Source organism: Cyprinus carpio, chromosome A1 (assembly GCF_018340385.1).
Source record: "Cyprinus carpio isolate SPL01 chromosome A1, ASM1834038v1, whole genome shotgun sequence".
NCBI lineage: Eukaryota > Metazoa > Chordata > Actinopteri > Cypriniformes > Cyprinidae > Cyprinus > Cyprinus carpio.
The window spans coordinates 22643896-22666924 of record NC_056572.1 but is presented as its reverse complement, the minus strand read 5'-3'; the positions used below and the strand labels follow the sequence as shown (position 1 = coordinate 22666924).

Sequence of the window (23029 nt, the reverse complement as noted above, 5' to 3'; positions counted from 1 at the left end):
ATTTAACTTATTAAATAAATAAATATGGGTAATTCCATGATTTAAAAAGCCAATAATTAAAAGACAGTGATGATAACTTGGTAATAGAAGTAATGTTTCAGTATCTCAGATACAGCTGACCAGGAATTATATATATATATATATATATATATATATATATATATATATATATATATATATATATAGCTATAGCAGGTATATACTGTAATCATAGAGCCTAAGGATAAGAACACTACATTGTTACGATTGTAAAACCTCACCCAAACACATCCATCCATACTATTTTAGTGTACAATTTTTCTAATTCTGCTTGATTATTAGTTACATCTTACCTTCCGAGGAGGAGTCGATTTCCCAGGGTCCAAGTCGAGGTCCAGGTACTCCACCTGCTTGTCTCCTTTGGGCTTTACCATGGGACTGCCACCTCCATCAGCATTCATTGGTGCTCCTAGCTTCATGCTCTGAGATATTTAAAAAACAAAAAAGGTTGAATACAAAGAGCTCAATGGTCAATGTTGTAGTCAGAATTAGTTATTAAAAGATATATTAATCTGCTACAATGATACTAGATGATGTAAGTGAAGAGTGCATTTTTTAAATACCTAATCCAATCTACCTATCTATCAGTGATATGTGGTCGTTCACCCAACACTCATTCAAATAATTAAATCAGTAATGAGTTGTTTACACATTATGTCAGCAAAATATGCAGAAATCGGTCTCTCTAAATTCTTTCAAATGTAAGTAATTAAAAATTGCCCATGACCAAACCAGTTGAGAATCACTGATGTATACACTGAATTAAAAACAACCAAAAAAATAAATAAAATAATAATAAAAGAAAAAATATAATCATGTATAGCTAGGATTATCATCTTTTGAAAAATCTGGACTGGACATATACTGTATGTAAGACCTCTTGAATATAAAAGTAATTTTAGTTCCACTCATGTTGAAATAAACAGGATTTTTATATATTTTTTTACAATAATTTTTTTTTAAATAATAATAAAAAAAAACCTCTGCCCAATGACACATACATAAATGTTTGAACGTTTGGAGTGTTTTTATGTCTCTTATGCTCACCAAGGTTGCATTTATGTGATCAAAAATACAATAAAATAGTAATATTGGAAAACATTATTAAAACACTATTTATGCAAACAATGAAACACTATTTATAAACACCTATGATTTCCATTTCATGATTTTAACCCTTGTGAAAGGGATAGTTCACCCAAAAATGAAAATTCTGTCATAATTTACTCGCCCTCAAATTGCTCCAAACCTGTATGAATTTTGTTCTTTTGCTGAACACAAAAATAAGATATTTTGAAGAATGCATGTAACCAAACAGCTAATGGTCCCCATTGACTTCCATACTATTTTTAGATATTCCATAGGGTGAGTAAAAGATGGCAGAATTTTCATTTTTGGCTGAACTAACCCTTTAAAACACACACATCCAAAGTGGAGTTCAGTCCACCTCACCTCATCCAGGTCATCTAGACCTGACACTTCTCTCTTTATAGGAGTGATGGGAACAGTACAGTAGAAGGACTCTTCTCTACAGAATGGAGGAACAGGGAGGAAAGGAGGAGTAGAAAAATCAAAGAATAAATGGCAAAGGCCAGCAGAGAAACTAGAAATGAAAATGCAAAATACAGATGATGCAGAGAAGATAATCCACAAAAGAAAGCAAGGAAAAGAATGCAGGAAATAAGAAACAGAAAAGTGGCAAAGAAATGTCTCTCCTAAGTATTGGCATCTGAATCCAGTGCAACAAAAGCCACACTGTGCAGTGTTATCAGTAACTTTACTGCTGGCATGCTAAAATGTTAACAAACAAAACAAGCCATGCACAAAAAGCTCCATATCTAGAAAATGGTGCATTTAAATTTAAGAAAAACATTGATAAACACAAACATGGAACAACAAAGATTAAAGGCCCTTCAGGTGAAACAAAGACCAAAAAAAAGAAAAGAAAATGAAAGAAAGATACAACAGAAATAGAAAATGAGAAGTGAAGGGAGGAAAAGCAGCGAGGGGTCCTTCTATCTAGTGTGTTGACTGACTACAAAATACCACCACCACCAAATTTCTATTAAATTTTTGACCTAGCCTTTATGCCAAATTATGCCTTAAAAAAAGAAAGAAAATGAATTTATTAATATATATACGATGTGTCAGGAAAAAAGACAAAAAAAATCTAATCTGCAGAAAAGAATATGGAAGAAAACTAATAACTTTAAAAAGTTTAATTAAAAGGATGAATTAAAGTGATCAAAAGTGACAGTCAAGGCTTTTGCGTTGTTGAAAAAAAATTATTATATATATTTCAACATATTTCTATTTTCATGAACTTTCTATTCATCATAGAATATTAGGCAGCACAAGAGTTTTCAACATAGATAATAATAAGCAATGTTTCTTGAGCACCGAATCAGCATATTAGAATGATTTCTGAAGGATCATGTGACACTCAAGATTGAAGTAAATAAATAACATTTTAAAATATATTTAAAAACAGTTATTTTAAATTGCAACAATATTTCACATTATTACTGTTTTTACTGTATTTTTAAATGCAAATAAATGCAGCCTTGATAAACATAAGAGACATCTTTCAAAACGATTTTTAAAAAATCTTACAGACTTCGAACTTCCAGCTGTTAATAATATACAGTATGTGCATATAAATGACTTCTGTATCTTTATATGTATCTTTATATACATATATACACACAGAATATATTCCCTGAATGCACAAATTATTTATAACTGAGTGGAACAGTTGCTGTGGTGTTTTCTTTTCTTTCTTTTTTTTACATACTGGTTCATCTGTAGACATATTAGTGTGTTGCATGGTTACATAATTCTCATCACAGTCGTCGGAGTCGCTGCTGGAGGCAGTGGTATGCCCCGAGGATGGTCTGGGGGCCGTGGTACACCTAGAAGGGCTGAGGAGCAGGACAACATTTACACTGATGCTCAATCTCTCACACACACACACACACACACACCCAAAGAACAGCAACGCAAACTCTCGCTGTCTGGATTAATGCAAGGTCTGTGCTGGACGTCTTTGGCTGATAATGTGGAACCCAAAACACACTGGCAGCCAAAAAGACCTTCAGTGGCACTGATTCACACACACTTCAAGCATTCTAGACACAAAAACCTCATGGCACCTACATCAATCTATTGAATCAATAAATAATTCAAGAATACAGTTAATGCCTTTACTGGACTGTCATCACAACCACTTTTGTTATTATGTGATGTTGGTTAGTGATGACAGCCGAATCACATTTGAACATAAATTATGGTGACATTTTACTACCATTTTACTATTATGGGATGTTAGGAGAAGACTACAGGAATGCATGAATGATTAGTTATTTATCCTGTGGTGTCTGTTGTGTTGAGGCCATGCAGAACCATGCTTAAATACTGATCTGTTTCAGAGGAAACATGCCCGACACTTACTCCCTCGTGAAGGACCTGGTCACGGGGGAACGGACCGGCGCCGTACACTCCTCCCACTCAGCTAGAGGCTTGATCTCCAAAGGGGCCGGCCTAACTGCAAAAAATAAAATAAAAAAATCCATTAGTTTAAAGCAGAAAAATGTTGCAAATGAAATAATACACCCCAAAGGTTTGGCCTAATACATGGTTATTATCAACAAGATAAATAATATTAAAAAATAATAAATAAATTACAATAAAATTGAGTGAACAAATTTGTGTGTACAAAGCTGAAAAAAATTGTGTGTAAATTATTAATAGAAACATTTGTACATAAACTGTGAACTTTCTATTCATCATAGAATATTAGGCAGTACAAGAGTTTTCAACATAGATAATAATAATATAATATTTGCTAATAAAGATTTACTAATATTTACACAATCATGCATGTAATTTAGATGGTGGTTCTCTACTTTTAGCCAGTAGAGGGCAGTATGTATGCTATTTAGTCCATAACTGGAGTCAGAAGCAACTAAGTCAACTTTATTTAATTCACCTTTCTTAATAAGCATGTTTCACTTCATTTTTTCCCACTTAACAACAGACTTAAATCCAATACAGGACCAAGTCATGAGAAATGAAATCACACCTGAGTGAAAACTGGCAAGGTTGAAAAGAAGGCCATTGCCAAAGGAAGGTCAAAAACGAGTGATAATCATACATATCCTCTTCTCTTCCCCTTCTCACATACATGTATACGCAGCATACGATTTAGTTAATTCAGATGGCCCAAAACTCTGCTGAGCTGAGATACACCCAATCTGGCAACAGAGGAATAGCTGTAGCTGGCTGAAACGCACACCAGCTGGTGCCAGTGTGTGAGGGAAGAAAGCACAGACTGATATGCATCTCAAGGCCCTGAACTTTTGGGCATATAATGTGGCTTGAGCAAGTTTCTACTAATACACACACACACACATATATTACATATTTTACACACACACACACATATACATATTTATATATTTATATATATATATATATATATATATATTTACACACACACACACATATATATATATATATATATATATATATATATATATATATATATAGATAATATATATATATATATATATATATATATACAGTATGTGGGTGATGTGTTTATTAATAAATTATTATATATATAATTTATTTTTTTCTAGCCATCTTTGTACTGCTCTGATAGCATTTCATTAAGCATTTCATCAGCAGTGAATGGGTGCCGTCAGAAGTTCAAAGAGTTGATAAACCCACTTGTGATGTTTTCACTTTAGACAATCCATTGGTGTGCAAGTTATGTAATGCTACATTTCTCCAAATCTGTGCCCATTAAAAAACAAAGTCATATATACCTTGGATGGCCTGAAGGTGAGTACATTTTAAGCAAATTTTCATTTTAGGGTGAACTATTCCTTTTAGCAATATTATTATTTTTAAGTATATTTGGTATTCAGACACCCTGATGGCAGAAACACTGTCGTTCAACAGTTTTGGGTCAATAAGACAGTTTTTTTTTTTTTTTTTTTTTTGGCTGCTGAAAATCATCTATCAAATGAATAAATTACATCTTAAAATGTGTTAAAATAGAAAACAGATATTTTGAATACTAATAGCATTTCACAATTTTACTGTTTTTACTGTGTTTTTGATCAAAAAATGCAGCCTTGGTGATAAGAGAATTTCAAAACCATTAAAAAATCTTAACGACCCCAAACTTTTGAAAAGCAGTATATCTTTGAGCCATCTAATGGCAGGCATATCCCGATGCCATTAAACAAAGCAGCATCAGGAAGCTCCCAAGGTTTTATCCAGACACCTGGATTGCTCTTCGCACCGTTAGTCATAATACGATTCATCCGCCCACTTTCAGCTCTTGTCAATATGACTCAAAAATGCTTATGCAAATGTGTTGGTTAAGTGTTTATAATGTTTATGACTCGTGGGTCAGTGAGCAGTTTGACAGTGAAATGTGTTTGTAGAGACACTGATGATTGAGTGTCAAATGTTAATCAGTTAGTTTTAACTGCGATATCAAGTGTGTTAGCTTTCCTCCATCAGTTAAGCACAAGCATCACTCTACCAGAACCTTAAAACCTCATCTATCACAAATTCATTAGCTTAATAACCACCTGACCAATTTAAGTAATAAATCCAACAATCTTCACAGGGACCGCAATCTTTGCACACAACAGACAATGCAATGGATAGGCAACAGCATCAGTGACTTAATTAGAAAAACATTTGAGTGGAAAGCCGAGTTCTTCCACATACTGCAGGTAGTGGATGTTTGTATGATAGGCTACATTCACAGAGTCAGTGTTTGGGACTGGAAATATGGGACATATTTACAATGAATGGTGTCAAAGAAGCTTGAATACTCTCTCTGTATGAAAGGATAAGCAAAGTCAAGCCCCCTATTCTATGAAGGTGCAAATAATGGCTATTACTAGTGTAACAGTTACTTACGTAAACGTTGAGCAATTTATATGATTATAAGTCCAGAACATTTACGGAAGTGTATTTGAGTATAAAATGTGGTCGTGACTTTCATTTATAACACGTGTAAAAATAACTACATCGAGTACCTTAAAATATCAATACCAGGGATACACTGACACAACCGTTTTCATGTTATGGCCATTAACCAATAAATGGCTGATATTAATATTCAAAATTTGCATCAATATATATTTTGTCTAATTACATTATAAACAAATTCTACAATTTAAACTTACAAAAAGGTCCCTAGTTAGAACCATATTCTTCTAATGCATATTCTTAAAGTTTGTAAGTCACTTATATCAAGGTCTTGACAGTGAAGGCCAGTTTTTGATTACATGTGATTTGTTCTATTACAGTATTCAATGTGTCATTCACAATTAGAGCTTATTGAAATTAGACCTCAGAACTGAGGAGGTACACAGTGAGAGTAGCATTCTGTCGAGGTACGTACCCTTACGCCGTCTTGAGAAATCACCTACGGTTTGGGAGTCGGTTCGCTCTAGACCGACTGCTCTGTTTATTTTAGGGCTCTGACCTGAATTGGTGAGAGAAAACTTCTTTGTTACATGTCTCCTTTGAAAGAATCGGCCTTGTCTTCTTCTAAACTTCACACCCATGCAATTTAGCACAATCACGGCCACCTCCATCACTCGTGCCTCTTCTCTTTCGCCGAACAGATATGTGTTGGGCTGCTGCCATGGCAACAACTCTTCATGCATTTAAGACATGCGATGAACAAGGCTTCCCCACAAAGACGGACTTGGGCGAGACATGCACAGGGTTAAACAGACACACGTGGGTGAGTAAAGCATTCACACCAACCGACGACACGCCAGCATGTGGCTCAGCCAGACAGAAGGGTTCAGTAATGTCTATGCAATATTAGAAAAATTAAACCAACATATATCTGCTATATGCATATAGCTCCCACAAGAAAACACCACAAGTCAACAGTGATGATGGCCACAATTAAACAACAGGCCAAAAAGAGCAGAATATCACAATGATTTCTAAGACTGAAAGAGAGGTGAGTGTTCAGGTAAAAACGTGTGATACAGGAAGAGATAGAAACCAGACAGAACAGAAACTAATATTAAGACCTATATAGAGCAGCCACTAAAAGGATAGAAAGAGGACAAACACACCAAGACACAAGGTACCCAACACCTGCTTATAAAATGCCACCAAAGCTGTTTGAATCACACCAATTTTAGAAAAAGCTTGCAAACACACTACAAATACAATAAGCTGTGGTCTGAAGAGCAGTAGAAATGACACTGGACATTTGAGAATGACATGAAAACAGTGAGTATTGTGCTTGGCCCATGTTTAGAAAATAGAAAAACGATTTTAAAGAAGACCTATTTCATTACTCTACATGCACTACTTGACCAAAATCATGTGGAAACCCGAACAGTAATTTATGCACAAAAAATTCAAAATAAATATATATAAATATATATATGGTCAATGTGTTTCATAGCAGTTTATAACTTACAGATTAAGTAATTATTAAGTAATTTACAACAAGTACTTACTATAGGGTTAGGGTTCGGTTTAGGATTAATTTCTTGTTTTTACATATAATTTAATGGAATTACTACAGTAAGTACATGTATACATGTACAGTATAAAAAATCTAGGTGCAAATAAAAGTTTTCATATATATATATATATATATATATATATAGAAATTTAATTTGCACCTTGGTGTTTCCATCCAGCTTTTGGATGCAATATCTCATAACTCAAATTTTCTACTAAAAATATTTGTCTAAGAGTGCTGCTTGATTTCATGCACTTGCTAGTCAAGGGTGTTACTGAAATCTCCAAACCTGTTCATTACACAGTGTTTTCACATAGTTATGGCCAAGTGGTGCATCTCCTCTGCATGTTACTTGCTGTCTCTTGCATTAGCCAGTGCTCAGAAACAGTAACACATTATTGAAGATACATAATGATTTCGGCTGAGCACAGAGAGCTGCTGCCGTTCATGTTTAGATCAATAGTGCTGTCCCAGCTGGCTGCTGATGTTTCAGCCAGCTTGTGCAACTTTTAGCACGTCCCCTTTTTCTCTTAGACCAGACTGAAATTCCTCTTGCAGGTCTGCACTATCAAAAAGATCTTTCACTAAGGCACAATGGGGACAGAGGTGACCACTCCAGGCTAACGGCGCAGACAGGCTCCCTCATACCCAGTGCTCAGAGTCTGTAGACAATAGCTTCTTTTATTTGTGAGGTCACATGCTAACGATTAAAATTCAAAGGTCATTGAAACAGCAGTGTGGACTAGATCGCTAAGCGAGTTGAAAGATCTGTAATGCAAGTCATGATTGCATGGCAACGAGCAGCCTGAGAACTGATCAAAAGTTGAAATGAAACCTCTTTTTATAAGCATGGGCCGGCACCTGTTAGTGAGAAAGGTGGTAATGAGAGTTGCTATGCTGAAGAGATGAAAGCACTGTACACATTAACACAACTCCTCCACACTTATGTCACACACACATACGCCACAAAAGAAACAAACCTCAGGGCTCACCTTTACGGTCGGGTTTGAGGTTGCGGTCTACGGGTGGTGGTTGGCATTCGGGCATGTGCACCGGTCTACGTGGTGGGGTCTTAGGGCTGGAGCGGAAGCCCATGTGGGCTGGAGGAGGCACCTGTTTTCCGAGGGAGGAGAACTCCACTGTGCCCGGTGTCATGGGCACATAGTTAGGCTCCTGGATGGGTTCTGATAGGCTGCTGGAGCGCGGATGTGAGGAAGAGTGGACGCTCATGGGCACATAGTTCTCATCCATCTCCTCACCTCCTACTGGCACCATGCCTTTATTCTTCTACATGCATCCAAGAGCAGAGAAGAAACTGTCAGGGATGCTTAAGACACTTGAAAGACAGGACCAAGTTTTAAAATAGATAAAGATTATTATTATCACGAAAACTTACCAAATAGTTGTTGAAGCTTTCGTTGAAATCAAATGAGCAACTTTTATCTGGGGGGAAGGGACGGGGAATATCATAACAGTCTTGAGATCCGTAATCTGTGAAATAAATACAAAATAAATGAATTCAGTCAAAAGTAGTAGAAAAAAAAGAGTCATAGAACCACCTCTATTATGCTCACCAAGGCTGCATTTATCTTTATTAAAAATATAGTAAAACAGTAATATTGTGAAATGTTTAATAATATAAAAAATTACTTATTTCTATTTGAGTACATTTTAGAATTTAATTTATTCCTGTTGGCAATGCTGAATTTTCAGCAGCCATTACTCCAGTCTTCAGTAACAAATGACTGTCATGAGAAAGTTCAGAAGAGCATTTATAAAATAGAAATCTTTTGTAATCTGCATATCTTTACTTTTTACGTTTGACCAATTTACACATATATACTGTGCATATATATATATATATTATATATATATATATATATATATATATATATATATATATATATATAGCTGTGCATTATTATGGAGGCATATGTGAAGAAGGGAGTGTACAGTACGTAAACAATCTTAATACCACAATTCCACCAAACAACACTAGAGGGACCCACTGATGACTACATGACCCCACTGTTGCAGCACAAACAGCTTGATCGCCTCCTATTAAAATATCTTGAGTGAATGTCATTGATTTGCCAGAAAATAAGAAAAAGTAAATAAAATCAGGATTCAGACTCAAAATAAAGATTTCCACAGCACAGATATCAGTAAAATATTAATATTAATAAAAAAAAAAAAACGAATTAAATGAATAGTTCACCTATATATAAGAAAAAGAGAAAATGTAAAGAAAAAAAATAATTTCATTCTAAAGTGACTTTTTGTAACATCTATTTCATGTTTTTCTCATGTAACAATAATGGCTTAATTTCTGGGTAATTTCTCTGCCAAATTTGATGAGCAATATGTGATTAATTAATTGCCACATGTAATTAATTGGATTAAAAAATGTAATCGATCGACAGCCCTATATATATATATATATATATATATATATATATATATATATATATATATATATATATATATATATATATATATATATATATTATATATATATATATATATATATATATATATATATATATATATATATATATATATATATATATATATAAATATATATATATATATATATATATATATATATATATATATAAATAAAGGAGATATACACGGTATATTAACGGTATTGAAGATCATCCTTTCCAAGGGCTCAATAAAGGCAATGCAAATGCAGAAGTTCAGATTCTAAACCATTAGGCTACTTAAACTACTTGAGATTTTGAGCTTGTATTGTTACTGAACTGTTGCTTTCATAATGATGGTGAAATAGCACAGATGAGATTACTGATATCCTCGTACCTTTACGCAGACAATCCACTGTACCAATGTTGCTCCTTAGTGCTTTGTTCCCTCCTGCACTAGATGGCACGCAATAATTTCCGTCAGTCTCAGACATTGACCGTGGCACCACATATGTGTCCGTGGGTGAGCGCTCAGGTGGGACTGATCCAGTGGTCAGTAAAGGCTTAGGCGGACGAGGGGGCGGTACCACATCTGTGGCCCCTGAAACAGCCTCTATCCCAGCTGTACGGGGAACCTGGTAGGTGCAGTTACTTCCAGGTGTTGGTGGAATATCATAGCTAACTGACAAGTTCCTCATATGGGCCTCTAAAGAGGGTTTACGACCAGGCGTGTTAAAGACATAGAGTTCACCGGCCTCACCTTCAGGAGCCGGAAGGGAGGACGCCGACTTCGGCAGCAGCACAGTGTCCTGAGAGTAACTTCGGGGTAGGTGGTACAGGCCCTGTGAGTCAGCTGAGAACGACTGTCCGCGCGAAGGAGGAGAATCATAGAGCCCAGCGCCATGCTGGGTAGGAAAGAAACCATTGACCGAGGTGTGCTTGGAGGAGGAGGAGGTGGGAGTGTGGTGGGAAGGGAGGTTGTCATTACAGTCAGGTTCGGAGGAGGTAGACTTGGAGCATTCACCACGGGTCCTGTAAAGAAGCCCACGTTTGAGATAAAGATTGTAAGTTAAGTAATTTAAACAACCGCCAAAAAAAAAAAAAAAAAAAATTAAAACAAACTTGCTCCTCATCAATACAAAGACGAAAACACCTCTTCAATCACATATCACGCTATTTGTGAAATCATGCTGCCTGCAAATAACTTTTGTCATTATGAAAATCACAATGTGAATTAGTCTTTGTATTTTAATTAACTGACCAGTAAAAGATAATGTATAGTCAGTTGGTCATTACTGCACAATAATTGAATCCTGAAGTGGTTTAATTTGCAATACTGACCAGCCAACTATATTATCCCGCTTATTACACAGCAACTTGGCAATTAAATAAGCATTCAGTAGTTTGGTGCAAAGTTAAAAAAAATTCACATTAAGAAATAAATTGTGCTTTTCTGAAGGGCCATCTGTCGTCATTAGCTTTCTATAAAAACTGGATGGGAGAAAAGAAGAAAGCGTAAACATTGGTACAGCATAGTACTAATAGTAGTAAAGTTTCTTCCTTTTTTTTGGACAGGTAAGGGAATTAATAACTGTCTATACATCACTCTCTAAAGGCCCTGGTATACTTCACTTTCCGCGTTCCGTTGCCAGGGAAACAGTCAAATATAGTTTAACGATCATTACACAATATTTGATCACATAAGGCAACGATTAACCAAATGTTGTTGAGTATTCAAGAAAGCTGTGTAATAAGCTTCCTGCTATACAACTAGAACTGGTAAGGTTAGTGCCAAACACAACCATGCATGTCACATTTCACACAAGCCCTGGTTCAAAATATGCATACACACTCTTTTAAGCACTGAAGGCCAGAAAACATACCAACCCATTTTAGTTAGTAGAATTTAAGTTGAATACATATTTTAGTGAGTTATTATAATAAGTGTGCAGATTTTCAGGTAAAAAAAAGTAGTATTTGGCTGTCGGCCACATGTGTGTGCTGTTTAGTATTGTTTTCTTCACACTGATGCTCTTCACTCACTGACAGTCAGGAGGAGCGCTCCTGCTCCCACACTCCTCCAAAAGCAGGTATTCCTGCTCCTCTCCTAGAGCAAGAGGAGCCACTGGACTACACCACACACACAAATACATACAATGAGACCCATATATGCAGGTCTTCACCCATAGCACCCGAATGTCCTAAAGTGTCTTTGTGGATGGTCTATATATCAGCTGATTTAAAAACAACAAAACAGTAACAGGCCTACATTACAAAATACTGGATAAGTCCCATTCTAAAATAGCTAATATACACATACCCCTCACATTGTGTGATGCGTTACACATCTTACCTGTTAGGCTCTGGTTTCTTGCTCTCACAGTTGAGCAGCCAAAGGTAGTCCTGAGGCTCATCCAGACTGGAGGAGGACCCCAAGGGTCTGATGCTGACAGGCTGGTAGGGAGGAGGCAAGTTGGCCAGTGCAGAAGCCCCTGAGGCTCCTCCTGGCCCTCCACTAGGGGCCATATCCACCACCATACCGCCTGGCACATTTACTTGGTGAGAGATCTTTGCAGAGTCTGAATAAAAGAAAAGAGAGGAGAGACTAACACTGAGCTTCACACTTTATGAGATCATAAGCTTTGAAATACACTTAAGATCAGATCAAGCTCAGGGCAGCATTGTTTTAATCAAAAGCTTTGACTGAAACCATCCCTGTACAAAACAAATTAGCATTGTCAAAGCCCCTCCGCAGGCTGACTTCTGGTAAGCTAAGTGAAGTGAGGCAAAAAAAAAAAGTAGTGTGAACTAATCAAATGAACTGAAGAAAATACAATGTGTGGTTGCAAAATGTATTGGCCGTTTAAAAAATTATCGAAATGCTAATATTTAGCACATTTCTATACTAAATATTATTTACAATGTGTGGTTGCAAATATATTGGAAGAAAGTACAAAAAAATAAAAGAAATACTAATATTTAGTAAATTTTTGTACCTTTTTAAATATTTGATCTATCTTTCTATCCATCCATCCATTTATTTCCTTGTAATTATTTCATCCTTTTGGGTTCTGGAATATTTATAGAATATGCAATTTGGAAAATATGGAGAGAAGCATCTCATGATAATCATTTATTACAGTTTTATATATATGCCATTAATTATATTTATATGCCATTAATTGATAACTAGCTTTTAGTTCTATGACCTGCTTGCAATTATGTACATTTTCCAAACACACCTCCAATGTAAGTGCATTATTATTAACATGTTTCTCCATTGTTTTGAAAGCTAAAAGTTGGCGACAGCAGGCTGGATACTGTCTGCAACCAAAAGAGCTCAAAGACCCCATGGAATTTCCTTCCTATGTTGACGTACTTCCTACTGAAACCTAAATGTTTATGTGCAACATGTTAAAGGGTGCATTCAAGTCATTTCAGTGAGACTGTGTGCATCTAACTCGAGGCCAGTTTTTAGGAGTACACTAACATAGATTAGCTTCAAAGCTAGTAGATATGGGTTAAAAAAAAATACAAAACTCCCCTTCTGATTTCACTGGGTCTTTAAGTTTGTATTGTATGGTTACATTTTACAATAAACTGACTGAAAATGATCGATTGACTGAAGATGAGAATTCAAATGAAGAACAGAGATTACCATGTTACTTTGAGAGAGAATTAAATGCTTGTTTTTGTAAAGGGACTGATCAAGGTTAAGGCCGCCATCCTACACAGGCCGTGTGAAAGTGCAGAACAGTGCAGAGAGGAACCCTGAACACAAGACGCTTAATGAAAGTACCACTAATCCATGACGGAGTCTCGGTTTTTCTGTGGCATCTAGGATATCTTTTAAAGCTTTTTGTTTATGTTCTTTTAAAAGAGCTTTTCTTTAACTTTGACTTTTTTATTTTTATTTCCATCTCTCTTTGAGCAGCCTACTCTCAAGGTCAGTGGAGTGCGGCTAACGTGGTGGTTGTGCGTGTTTTGTACAAGTCTCTCTTTAAACTCTGCTTTCAGTTATTCAGTAAAACGCACACAAACACATCACTTGTGCGCACACACATTGACACCCACACACACCCACTCATTCACTGGATGCATTTGACTCTTTCTAAGTGCAGGCAGCTCAAGGCCGTCAGGGCCACCGTGTCTCTTTCTGTCTCTTCACTTTTTTTTTTTCCCATTTTCCTCCTTCCCTCATTCTTCTCCCCTCCCCACTCTTGTTTGTCAGGCTTGCTGCTGAATCATCCAAGCCCTGGAAAATCCCCCTACATATTTGCATTCTCAGTACCCTGTTTAGTATCGGTGGCTAATAATGACAGACTTCTATGTGTATTTGTAATAGACAAAATGAACAATTTGACACTAACAGTTTGGTCCTTTTCTTGATATGATGCATTATCAATACAGCTAAAAAAGTGAAAGAGAATGTGTCCCACATTTTCAAATACAGATACATTTAACATTAAAGTAGAAAAATATAGTTGTGTCACAATACCAAATTCAGCAGTAATACTATTATAAGACTTCATTTTAGAAACTATAAATATACTACTAAACACACTTTATTGAAACTGTAACAAAGCTGAAATTTAAAAAGCTTCCTATAACTTTGGCCAATTATCGCAGAGTCTTTGATCATGAATATTAATTGTTACGTGATGTTCTCCCAGAAGGCTTAACCTTTTGACTAATCAGCTTAAGAAGTTATTCCTGGTCTTTTCTCGACTGTGTCTATGCTATACAGTAGCAAAAGTTCACAAAACAGTGAAGGCCAGATGTACAACCACAAATGTTTTCCTAAGCCATAGCTCAAACATTTGCTTCCTCATTAGAAACCAACATGAGCATCATTTACCACAACAGTATTTACAAGCTTCAGGACTTCACATTACTTTTAAAGAAGGCCAAAGTGAGCTGACAGCATCTGAGATCAATATAGCTGAGCTGATGGAGACCCTGAGGTGCCACAATTAGTCAATCTTAAGGGGACACTTTGGGCTTTCGCACTTCAGACTCGTATCTGCTACTGATTACCAGTGAATGGCTTGTAAACAGCACTTTTTTTTTTTTTTTTTTTTTTTTTTTTTTTTTTCGCACTTCAAACTCGTATCTGGATTACAGTGAATGGCTGCAGTGCACGGGAGTGCAAGAATCCAAGCATAGATTTGTCAATAAAATACTTATTTTTAAACAAAAAAAAAAAAAAAATTACAAAAATAAATCTATTGTTGAATTTATGCAAAAAACATTAAGGAGCACAGCTGTTTTAAACATTGATAACAATAAAAATGTTTATTAAGCAGCAAATTAGAATGATTTCTGAAGGATCATGAGACACTGAAGACTTTAGTAATGGCTTCTGGAAATTCAGCTTTGTCATCAGAGGAATAAAAAAAAAAACTTTAAAATACATTGAAACAATGAAAATGAAAATACTTCACAATATTACTTTTTCTGTATTTTTTAATCAAAAAGATGCAGCCTTGTTGAGAGCCATTTTATGCTGACTTTATGCTGACTGGGAGTTAAAAAAAAAGAAGTGAGTTCATATGACAATATGCAGTTAAAGTTGTGCATTATGAGTTTTGCCAGTAGTATTTGAAAATCTTCTGTTTACTTAGTATTGTTATTATATAAAGTGCAGGTGTACAAGATGCGGTTTAAGATCATGTTCACTAACATGATCCGTGTAAACATCCTTTGAAAACATTTATTATTTCATTATTTGGAATAAATTAGATTTCTGTCCCATCAAATATCTTCCTCAAAAATACTAAAGTATTGTTTAATCATTTGAAATCGTAATCATTAAATTATTTCGTGTGCGTTTGCATGTGGCATGATTTACCTTCTGATTCGGTGGGGTTAAAGCCACAGATATCACAGATGCAGCGCACCCACTTGTTCATGTCCTCTTCAGTGTCTGCCACCAGGTAAAAGATCCGGTCGATAGTCTTGATGTCAAAGATGAAGCTGTGCTCCAGGTCCTTCTTGTTGAATGTGAGACCGGCGTCCACCTGCTCGCACAGGTTCAGGTCGATCACGCGGATGGGCTTCTTGGCATGGTCATTCTTGAAATACTCCAGCACGTCTGGGTCTCCTGACAGCCTCCCACTGCGCAGAACAAACCATCGCTTCTTCCATGCCTGAAAGGAGAGAGGAGAACCATGAACTACAACACATTCAAAGAGTCACATGACTAATGAAAAAGTCACTGATTGAATGATTCTCCTGACCAATTTTGCTATGTCCTGTACCACTCAAGTCAGTCAGTTCTGTTGACCGCCATCTTTACAAGTTTTGGATAAAATAGTCTGCTTAAATGCATGACTCTAAATCAAGAAAATAAAAGGCTATTTTAACAAATGCAAGACTTCCATTTTTACAGCAGCCATGATGGCCATTGCAATTTCTCCCACTCATTTTTTTAACAGAAGAAAATCTCCACTTGTATCAAAAAATCTACTGGATGGAGTTAAGACTGAACTTACAACATGTCCACAGCCTACGAAGAGTTCATCAGAACTTTCTGCAATAACCGTGCTGTTATGTAATATTATTACATGAGAAGAACAGTACCAAATTAACACTGACTGACTGCAAGAAAAGCACTGTGAGATGTTTCAGTCCTACAAAAGTCATTGCAAGTGTTTTTGAGACACCTGGTCCTATTGATCCAGCCACATTCAGTGGACACTGTGGGTTCAGACAGGCTCACTCTGGCAAAACTCTGCTTGGAGATACTGGCTAAACCCTCTACAGACAGACTTCAATTTAACACCACCAAAAAGCCTGTGAAGCACTCGCGCTAAAAGAGATAACTGACAATTTCAGCTTGATTATGCATGTTTTTATCCATTTAAAACAGAGGGAAAATAGAAATGCTGGATTTGCATAAAAATCTGAGTTCAAAATGTCATGGATAGTGACAAAGTGAAGGGGGCAGCAGTTCAACTCTTTGAAAACTAGCCTACGTGAATCTATCAGATAGGAGGCTGTAAAGCACAGTGGAAATAAAAAAAAGAGGGCAACATTATGTGAAAATGAAAAGCATAATAAAAATGAAATAAATTCATCAGATGGAGGAAAAAAAATCCCTTCACAAAAAGATAGAATGAAACTGGATAAATAATACTGTATGGTATAATGGACAACCTGAAATATATTATTAATATTCGTTATGATAACACTTTATTTCAAGTTCCAATTTTTACTGTTAACTAACTGGTAACGTTTGCCTCAATAAACTCCTAATTTGCAGCTTGTTAATAATTAGTAAAGTAGTTGCAGGTTCCGGTATGGGGTAAGATTAAGGGATCTAAAATATGGTCATGCAGAATAGGGCATTAATATGTGCTTTGTAAGTACTAATAAACAATATGCCAATATGCTAGTAATATGCATGCTAATAAACTAATAGTAAATAGTGAGAAATGGACCCTAAACTAAAGTGTTAACTTAGTTTTTAATAGAATATTAATACAGTATTTCCAAAACACTATTCAAAACTTATTTGAATAGTGTTTAAACTAGTAACTTTATCAATTTGGTGCAGAATGAGTACTTAATTAGTTGGTTTTGCACAGCCCTAGTAGTTCAACTAGTAGATATGCAATATAACACCTAAATACAGATAATACGTTACAAGAAGTAGTTCCAACTGTTTGCTTAGATATGCCCTTAAACTCCAACAGACCACTCTGTCTTAAACAAGATTAGAAAATTAACCTTGAGGAAAAGATCACAGGCTTCTGTCATTAAACCGCCAGACTACCAGGAATCTCAATCTGTGTTGTTGTTTATTTTTTACCACCAGGTTTGGAGGGGATTAACAATGCTGTACTGCACCCCCTCTCACCCCCTCTCAGCTGTTTTTCCATCCACAGGGTTCTCTTTGTTAGAGAGCCAAGCTCTGGCCCTCTGGATATCACCCCACTGCACGGCAACACAAGAGGTAACAGCCCCGCCACGCCAAACCAAACACACACACAACATGACACTCAACATCTGATCAGCATGACAGACCTAATTGTGTGATGTGACCTAAATTTCCCAGTGAAGTATCATCCATGCATCATATCTCCCATATTAAGTTTGGAAAGCTCAACAGTCTCAGACTGAACATTTCACTCTGCTGAATATTTTAATTGCAATATAAACTCTATTTAAAAATAAATGATAAGAGGTAAAAGCACATCAGATGGAGTGTGACAGGACAAGTCCTACAATTAACAGCATTAGCTTTGTTCCTCTACTATGGTTAAACCGACACAGAGGCCTCTTAGATTCTAGCCGCCGCTTCAAAACAAAGCATTCAAAGCTCATATTACACAGATAGTGTGTGCATGTGTATGTTTACTGGCAGGAGAGAGCCTGGCTAACCTGTCACACGGATCAGCTTACGTGGGTACAACGACACAGACAGAACAAAAAGATCCTGCAGAGAACTGCTTCAGTGAACCGTGAACATTCAGGAGAACTCACGTCAAACAAGATAAATGCAGATAAGTTTAAATCAATAAAATGTTTAATAAACCAATAAAATAATGATTAAGGGGCAATGATATGATGCTACTTTTTTCATCCAAAATGTGTATGTATATAGATAAGTCATAGATAAAAAGGCATGAATATACCTCTCATAAACATTTTTAGCATTCATTTAGATATTATTAATAATAATAATAATAATAATAATAATAATAATAATAATAATAATAATAATAATAATAAATCAAGGTAGTGTCAAGAACTGTCCTGATATCATAATAAAGAAAAAAATTATTAAAAGGATGAAATTCTTGAAAAGAAAACCTTGGGTTCATTGGCATATTGTTACTTTTATTATTTCTAATAAAAAAATTAAAAAAAAAAAAAAACAGGTGCCATATTAAAAGGTTTATTATAAATATTCTAAACATTTGAAAAACCTTTGTCTGCCAAATCAAGTGACACGATGCAACCAACAAATCAACTGGTGCAAACATTGTAGAGAAACGTGCAAGGAAGAGAAAAAAAACAAAAAAAAAAACCTTATATCAGAGCGGACCCCTGTAGACCCTCACGACTAAGTGTCAATGTCAAAAAGTCTTAAAATCTGATAATTTTACCTCCTTATAAAATGGCAAGGTTAGTTCAGGTTGTAAAATATCTAAAGTGGTACAATCTCTAAAAACTGAATTAATAATGGCATTTTTACATTTAATTTTTTATTTATATATATAATATATATATATATATATATATATATATATATATATATATATATATATATATATATATATATATAAAATAATGATTAAGATGTCTACACTTGCATGTATTTAAGGGGTATGGGAAATCTTATAAATTTTGACTGAACAATTACATCTTATGGCATTTTTAGAGTCATTCGATAAAAAAAAAATAAAAAAAAATTTGAAAAAGAATTGAAACCAACACGAATACAAAGATTACATTTCTAAAACTTACCACATGCATTTTAAACTAGATTTTTCTTTTTATTGGTATTTTTATTATTTATTAATTTTGGACATATATATTAGAATAGACTTATACAGCTTCTTTTTCCTGGCAGCTGCAGTAGAGAGATCTGAAGGGGATAGAAATGTCAAACTCGTTTCATTTTGGAGAAGCAGTGTCTTAATTTTGGAGGAAAGTGGCCAAGCTGAGTGAGCCATAAACATCACTCTCCCATTTGTGATCTCTCTCTCTCTCTCTCTCTCTCACCTACACACAACACTGGTATCTAATCGACACACTTGCCTTTGTCAGTACAGATGTAATCATCTCAGACAAAAACACTCCCACATGACACCAATCCGGCCATCCTGCTCTGGTTTTGTAATACATCAATCCTACCTTGAGTCCCAGCTTCTGAATCCAGTGCAGGCACAGAGAGTGTAGTGTTTAGCCACCTGTGGTTCGTGCATGTTCCATTTTGTTTAATGTAAGTAAGCCTTGTAAGAGCACATAAAGCCAAAGACTCTTAGATAAAGACTGATCTGAGGAGAAGTGCACGTGAGATACTCCTTTCTCAAAGAACAACGGCCACAGCTGGTCACCTTTAAATCCTGCAGGCATCCAAATGGACTCTTTTGCAAAAGTTCCTTACACTTCTACAGAGTTTCAAGATCGAGTCCACATCCCGAAAAGTCATCCAGCTCTAGTAGTAGTACGTAAAATGAACGTGTGTGTATAAGGAGGGAGAGGGAGTGGGGACAGGGTGGGACGAAATTGAAGAGGCCCCTCCAAGTGTGGCAGCAGCTGTCTGCCTCACGCACACACACACATACACACAAGTGTGATGCATACAGAGGCATAGGGCCACAGTGTCACTGTCTTGACTTAACAGAGATGCCATTGAGGGACAAACTATAGGGGAATGCCATCCGAACTGAATCACTGACTGGTCAGTCTCTCTGCAGATAATTGACGTAATCAGGCACAGCAACGGAAAAAAGAGATAGAGAGAAATAATAAAAAATGCAAACCAATGTGAGACCACAAGCTGTTGCTGTCGTAGCAAAACGGCACAACTCGCATAGACAGCCAATGCATCAGCATTCATTTCTCTCATGCCTGGAATTCCAAGCGCATTACTCTGCACTGTATTTTAGATGAGGTGCACAATCATATTGGGCTTTCTGAAACATGTAGACATGTAAAGTGTTTGTGCTTCTCCACTTCTCAACATCCTCTTCTACTGTTCTCATCATCGTTGTTTGAAATTATTACATGTCTCTTTTGGAATATGTGATTTTGAATGCAGCACTGAGTGGTCCAAAATGTTTGCAGAATATGAATGTAGATCATTAAAGCAGGAAAATAAATGCATCACTCAGAAATAAAGAATTTGAAAGAGACACAAATACTTGGAAGCGAGAGAACTTAAAATAGAGGAAGGATGTTACATTGCAGATAAATATATTAGCATAAAATAAGTAACTTACAAAAAGTAAATTAATATATAGTACAATCACAACCCAGTCTCACTGGAAATATGTTTGTGTGATGAAATTCCTGCAAAATGATATTACATTGTTGCAAGTTTTGCAAAATTTTCAAAGTGAAATGTCCAGTGAGTGGCGCAAAAAGCATGCAAAGTGTTACCCGAAACAGATGAACATGAATCTGGCAATGTTTCATTACGTTGTTTGTTGTTTGCATCACGGTAGTTTGGAAATGAAATGTCCGATGAGTTGCGCTAAAAGGTTAGTGCTCTATTGCACTTGACAAAAGCGTAATCACCTACACTAAACCCAACCGACAGTGTTAACAACGGGAAACGTGAGATTAAAACACACTTGCTGAAGCAACCATGCCATTTAAGCTTGCTTCTATGAATCTTCAAGCTCTGTTATACAGAGCGTTCTGCATCACAAGTGCAATTCTTACTAGGTGAGCTACCAAGCAAGTTTACCATATCATACATATGGAGCAGATTATGTGATGCAAACTTCAAAATATATTAGTTTACAAAAGATTCACTGTGGTAAAAGCATTTTGAGGTCATAACATACTACAGTGCAAGAAACCTTCAAAACGAAGTATTTATTAATAGATAATCTGCCCCCATAATCATAATTTGTGTGAAAAGGAATAAAAGTTGTTTGTATTTTCTGACAGTTCATTTCAGCTGGAAATTGTAGTGAATTTTATGCAAAGCTTTTTTAAAAATATAAGTAGAGGAACATTTTCAATAAGCCTATGTTGTTTAAACAGGTTTGCGTAGAATTCATTTTAGAAGTTATAAGTGCATTTTGAGATTTCTGATAATATTCTTTGTTTGAGTATTGATAGAAAATTCATTCAACCATAACCACAAACCATGACAAACTGCAAAACACTATTGTTCTCACAATGTTTTATGTGTGTAGTAAATATTACTATGTCCAAAATTTTGTGATAAAACTGTGGTCTAATTTTCAACACATGTAGTTTGAGTAATGAATGGAGCTCAAGTGTAGTTCAGGCAGACCACAGCGTGACAGGCAGCAACAGCTGACGCTCAGCTGACTAACTCCTCCCACTACAATTAAATAAGATATAGAAGTACATCTCTAATCACACTTGCCTTAGTCTGTGGCACAGATATGCGCTTACCCTCCTCCATCCCCAACTCCTCCTTATGCAGGCATGATGACGTAGTGTCTTGTCCACGGAAATCATTTATCAGCTAATCGTTGCTTAATCTTGTCCAGTCACATTTACAGGCATGTATAAATTTTGCATGGAATTTTATATCTGCTGCATATTAAAAACTCTGGTAACTACATTAAGCTTTGGGAGTTTCAAACCTCAGTGAGGTTTGCTTGTGAACAGTTTAGAATCTGAACCCTTCAGAGTAATGCCTGCTGCCAAAATAATGTTCTACACCTCTACTATAATCTTAATCAAACAGAGTGGTCCTGACTGAAATATCACATACCAGTAAGATGAGATGGTTCAGTGTTTGTGAACACTAGAAGAGAACACAAATTAGATCAGTTGTTTCTAAGGAGATCAGAGCTGGAGAGTGTGTGAGAACTGACAGTTGGATCATTTGTAAGTGTGAGATCGTTCCGAGACGGAATAACCATGACATGTTTGCATCTGCCTGCCAAAGACACTCCATCTTGACTGTACAGTGAAGAGCACCACATATCATGTGTGTGTGAGACCCATAGTCTGCACTTTACTGGACAGCTAATTGATGGGCACGTTTATAGGCAATGTGAAAGTTACATGCTGAGAAATATTCCTTTTTGCTAAAACAGACATCAGATCATCTTTGCCTGCATGTCCTCCCATACTATAAAAAACAAAAACAGCTCAGAAAAGAAAAATATTGAAAACTGTCTTTTAAGAATATGTAAATCTAGGGCTGCACGATTAATTGTATGAGATTGTCATGCGCATTTTGTCAGTAAAGCCGGCTCTGTAATCAGCAGAAAATCATCATCACGTGCTTTCAGATGGAGCAGTATTTACTACACAGAGTTGTAGTTCACTTGACAAGTTATGGAAATAAAATGGAAGACGATTTTATTGCATG

The 23029-nt window shown here is 35.9% G+C and overlaps 1 protein-coding gene across 14 annotated transcripts in view; it reads right to left on the bottom strand.

Annotated features, from left to right (window-relative positions):
- The window catches only part of LOC109095528 (GRB2-associated-binding protein 1), a 64280-nt gene that overhangs the window by 3499 nt on the left and 37752 nt on the right, over nt 1-23029 (bottom strand). For 3 of the 14 annotated variants that reach the window (XM_042758002.1, XM_042757939.1, XM_042757988.1), the window contains exons 2-10: nt 15842-16139; nt 12344-12569; nt 12034-12120; nt 10388-11022; nt 8961-9055; nt 8557-8851; nt 6470-6553; nt 3490-3583; nt 2589-2960 (exon numbers count right to left, since the gene is read on the bottom strand). In XM_042758002.1, the coding sequence (XP_042613936.1) occupies nt 2639-2960; nt 3490-3583; nt 6470-6553; nt 8557-8851; nt 8961-9055; nt 10388-11022; nt 12034-12120; nt 12344-12569; nt 15842-15902 (1899 nt within the window). In that variant the 5' untranslated portion in view covers nt 15903-16139 and the 3' untranslated portion in view covers nt 2589-2638. Of the gene's footprint in view, nt 1-332; nt 462-2588; nt 2961-3489; nt 3584-6469; nt 6554-6574; nt 6778-8556; nt 8852-8960; nt 9056-10387; nt 11023-12033; nt 12121-12343; nt 12570-15841; nt 16140-19854; nt 20794-23029 lie in introns of those variants that run through there. The other 11 variants (XM_042758023.1, XM_042757969.1, XM_042757933.1 and 8 more) reach the window with 10 other exon arrangements.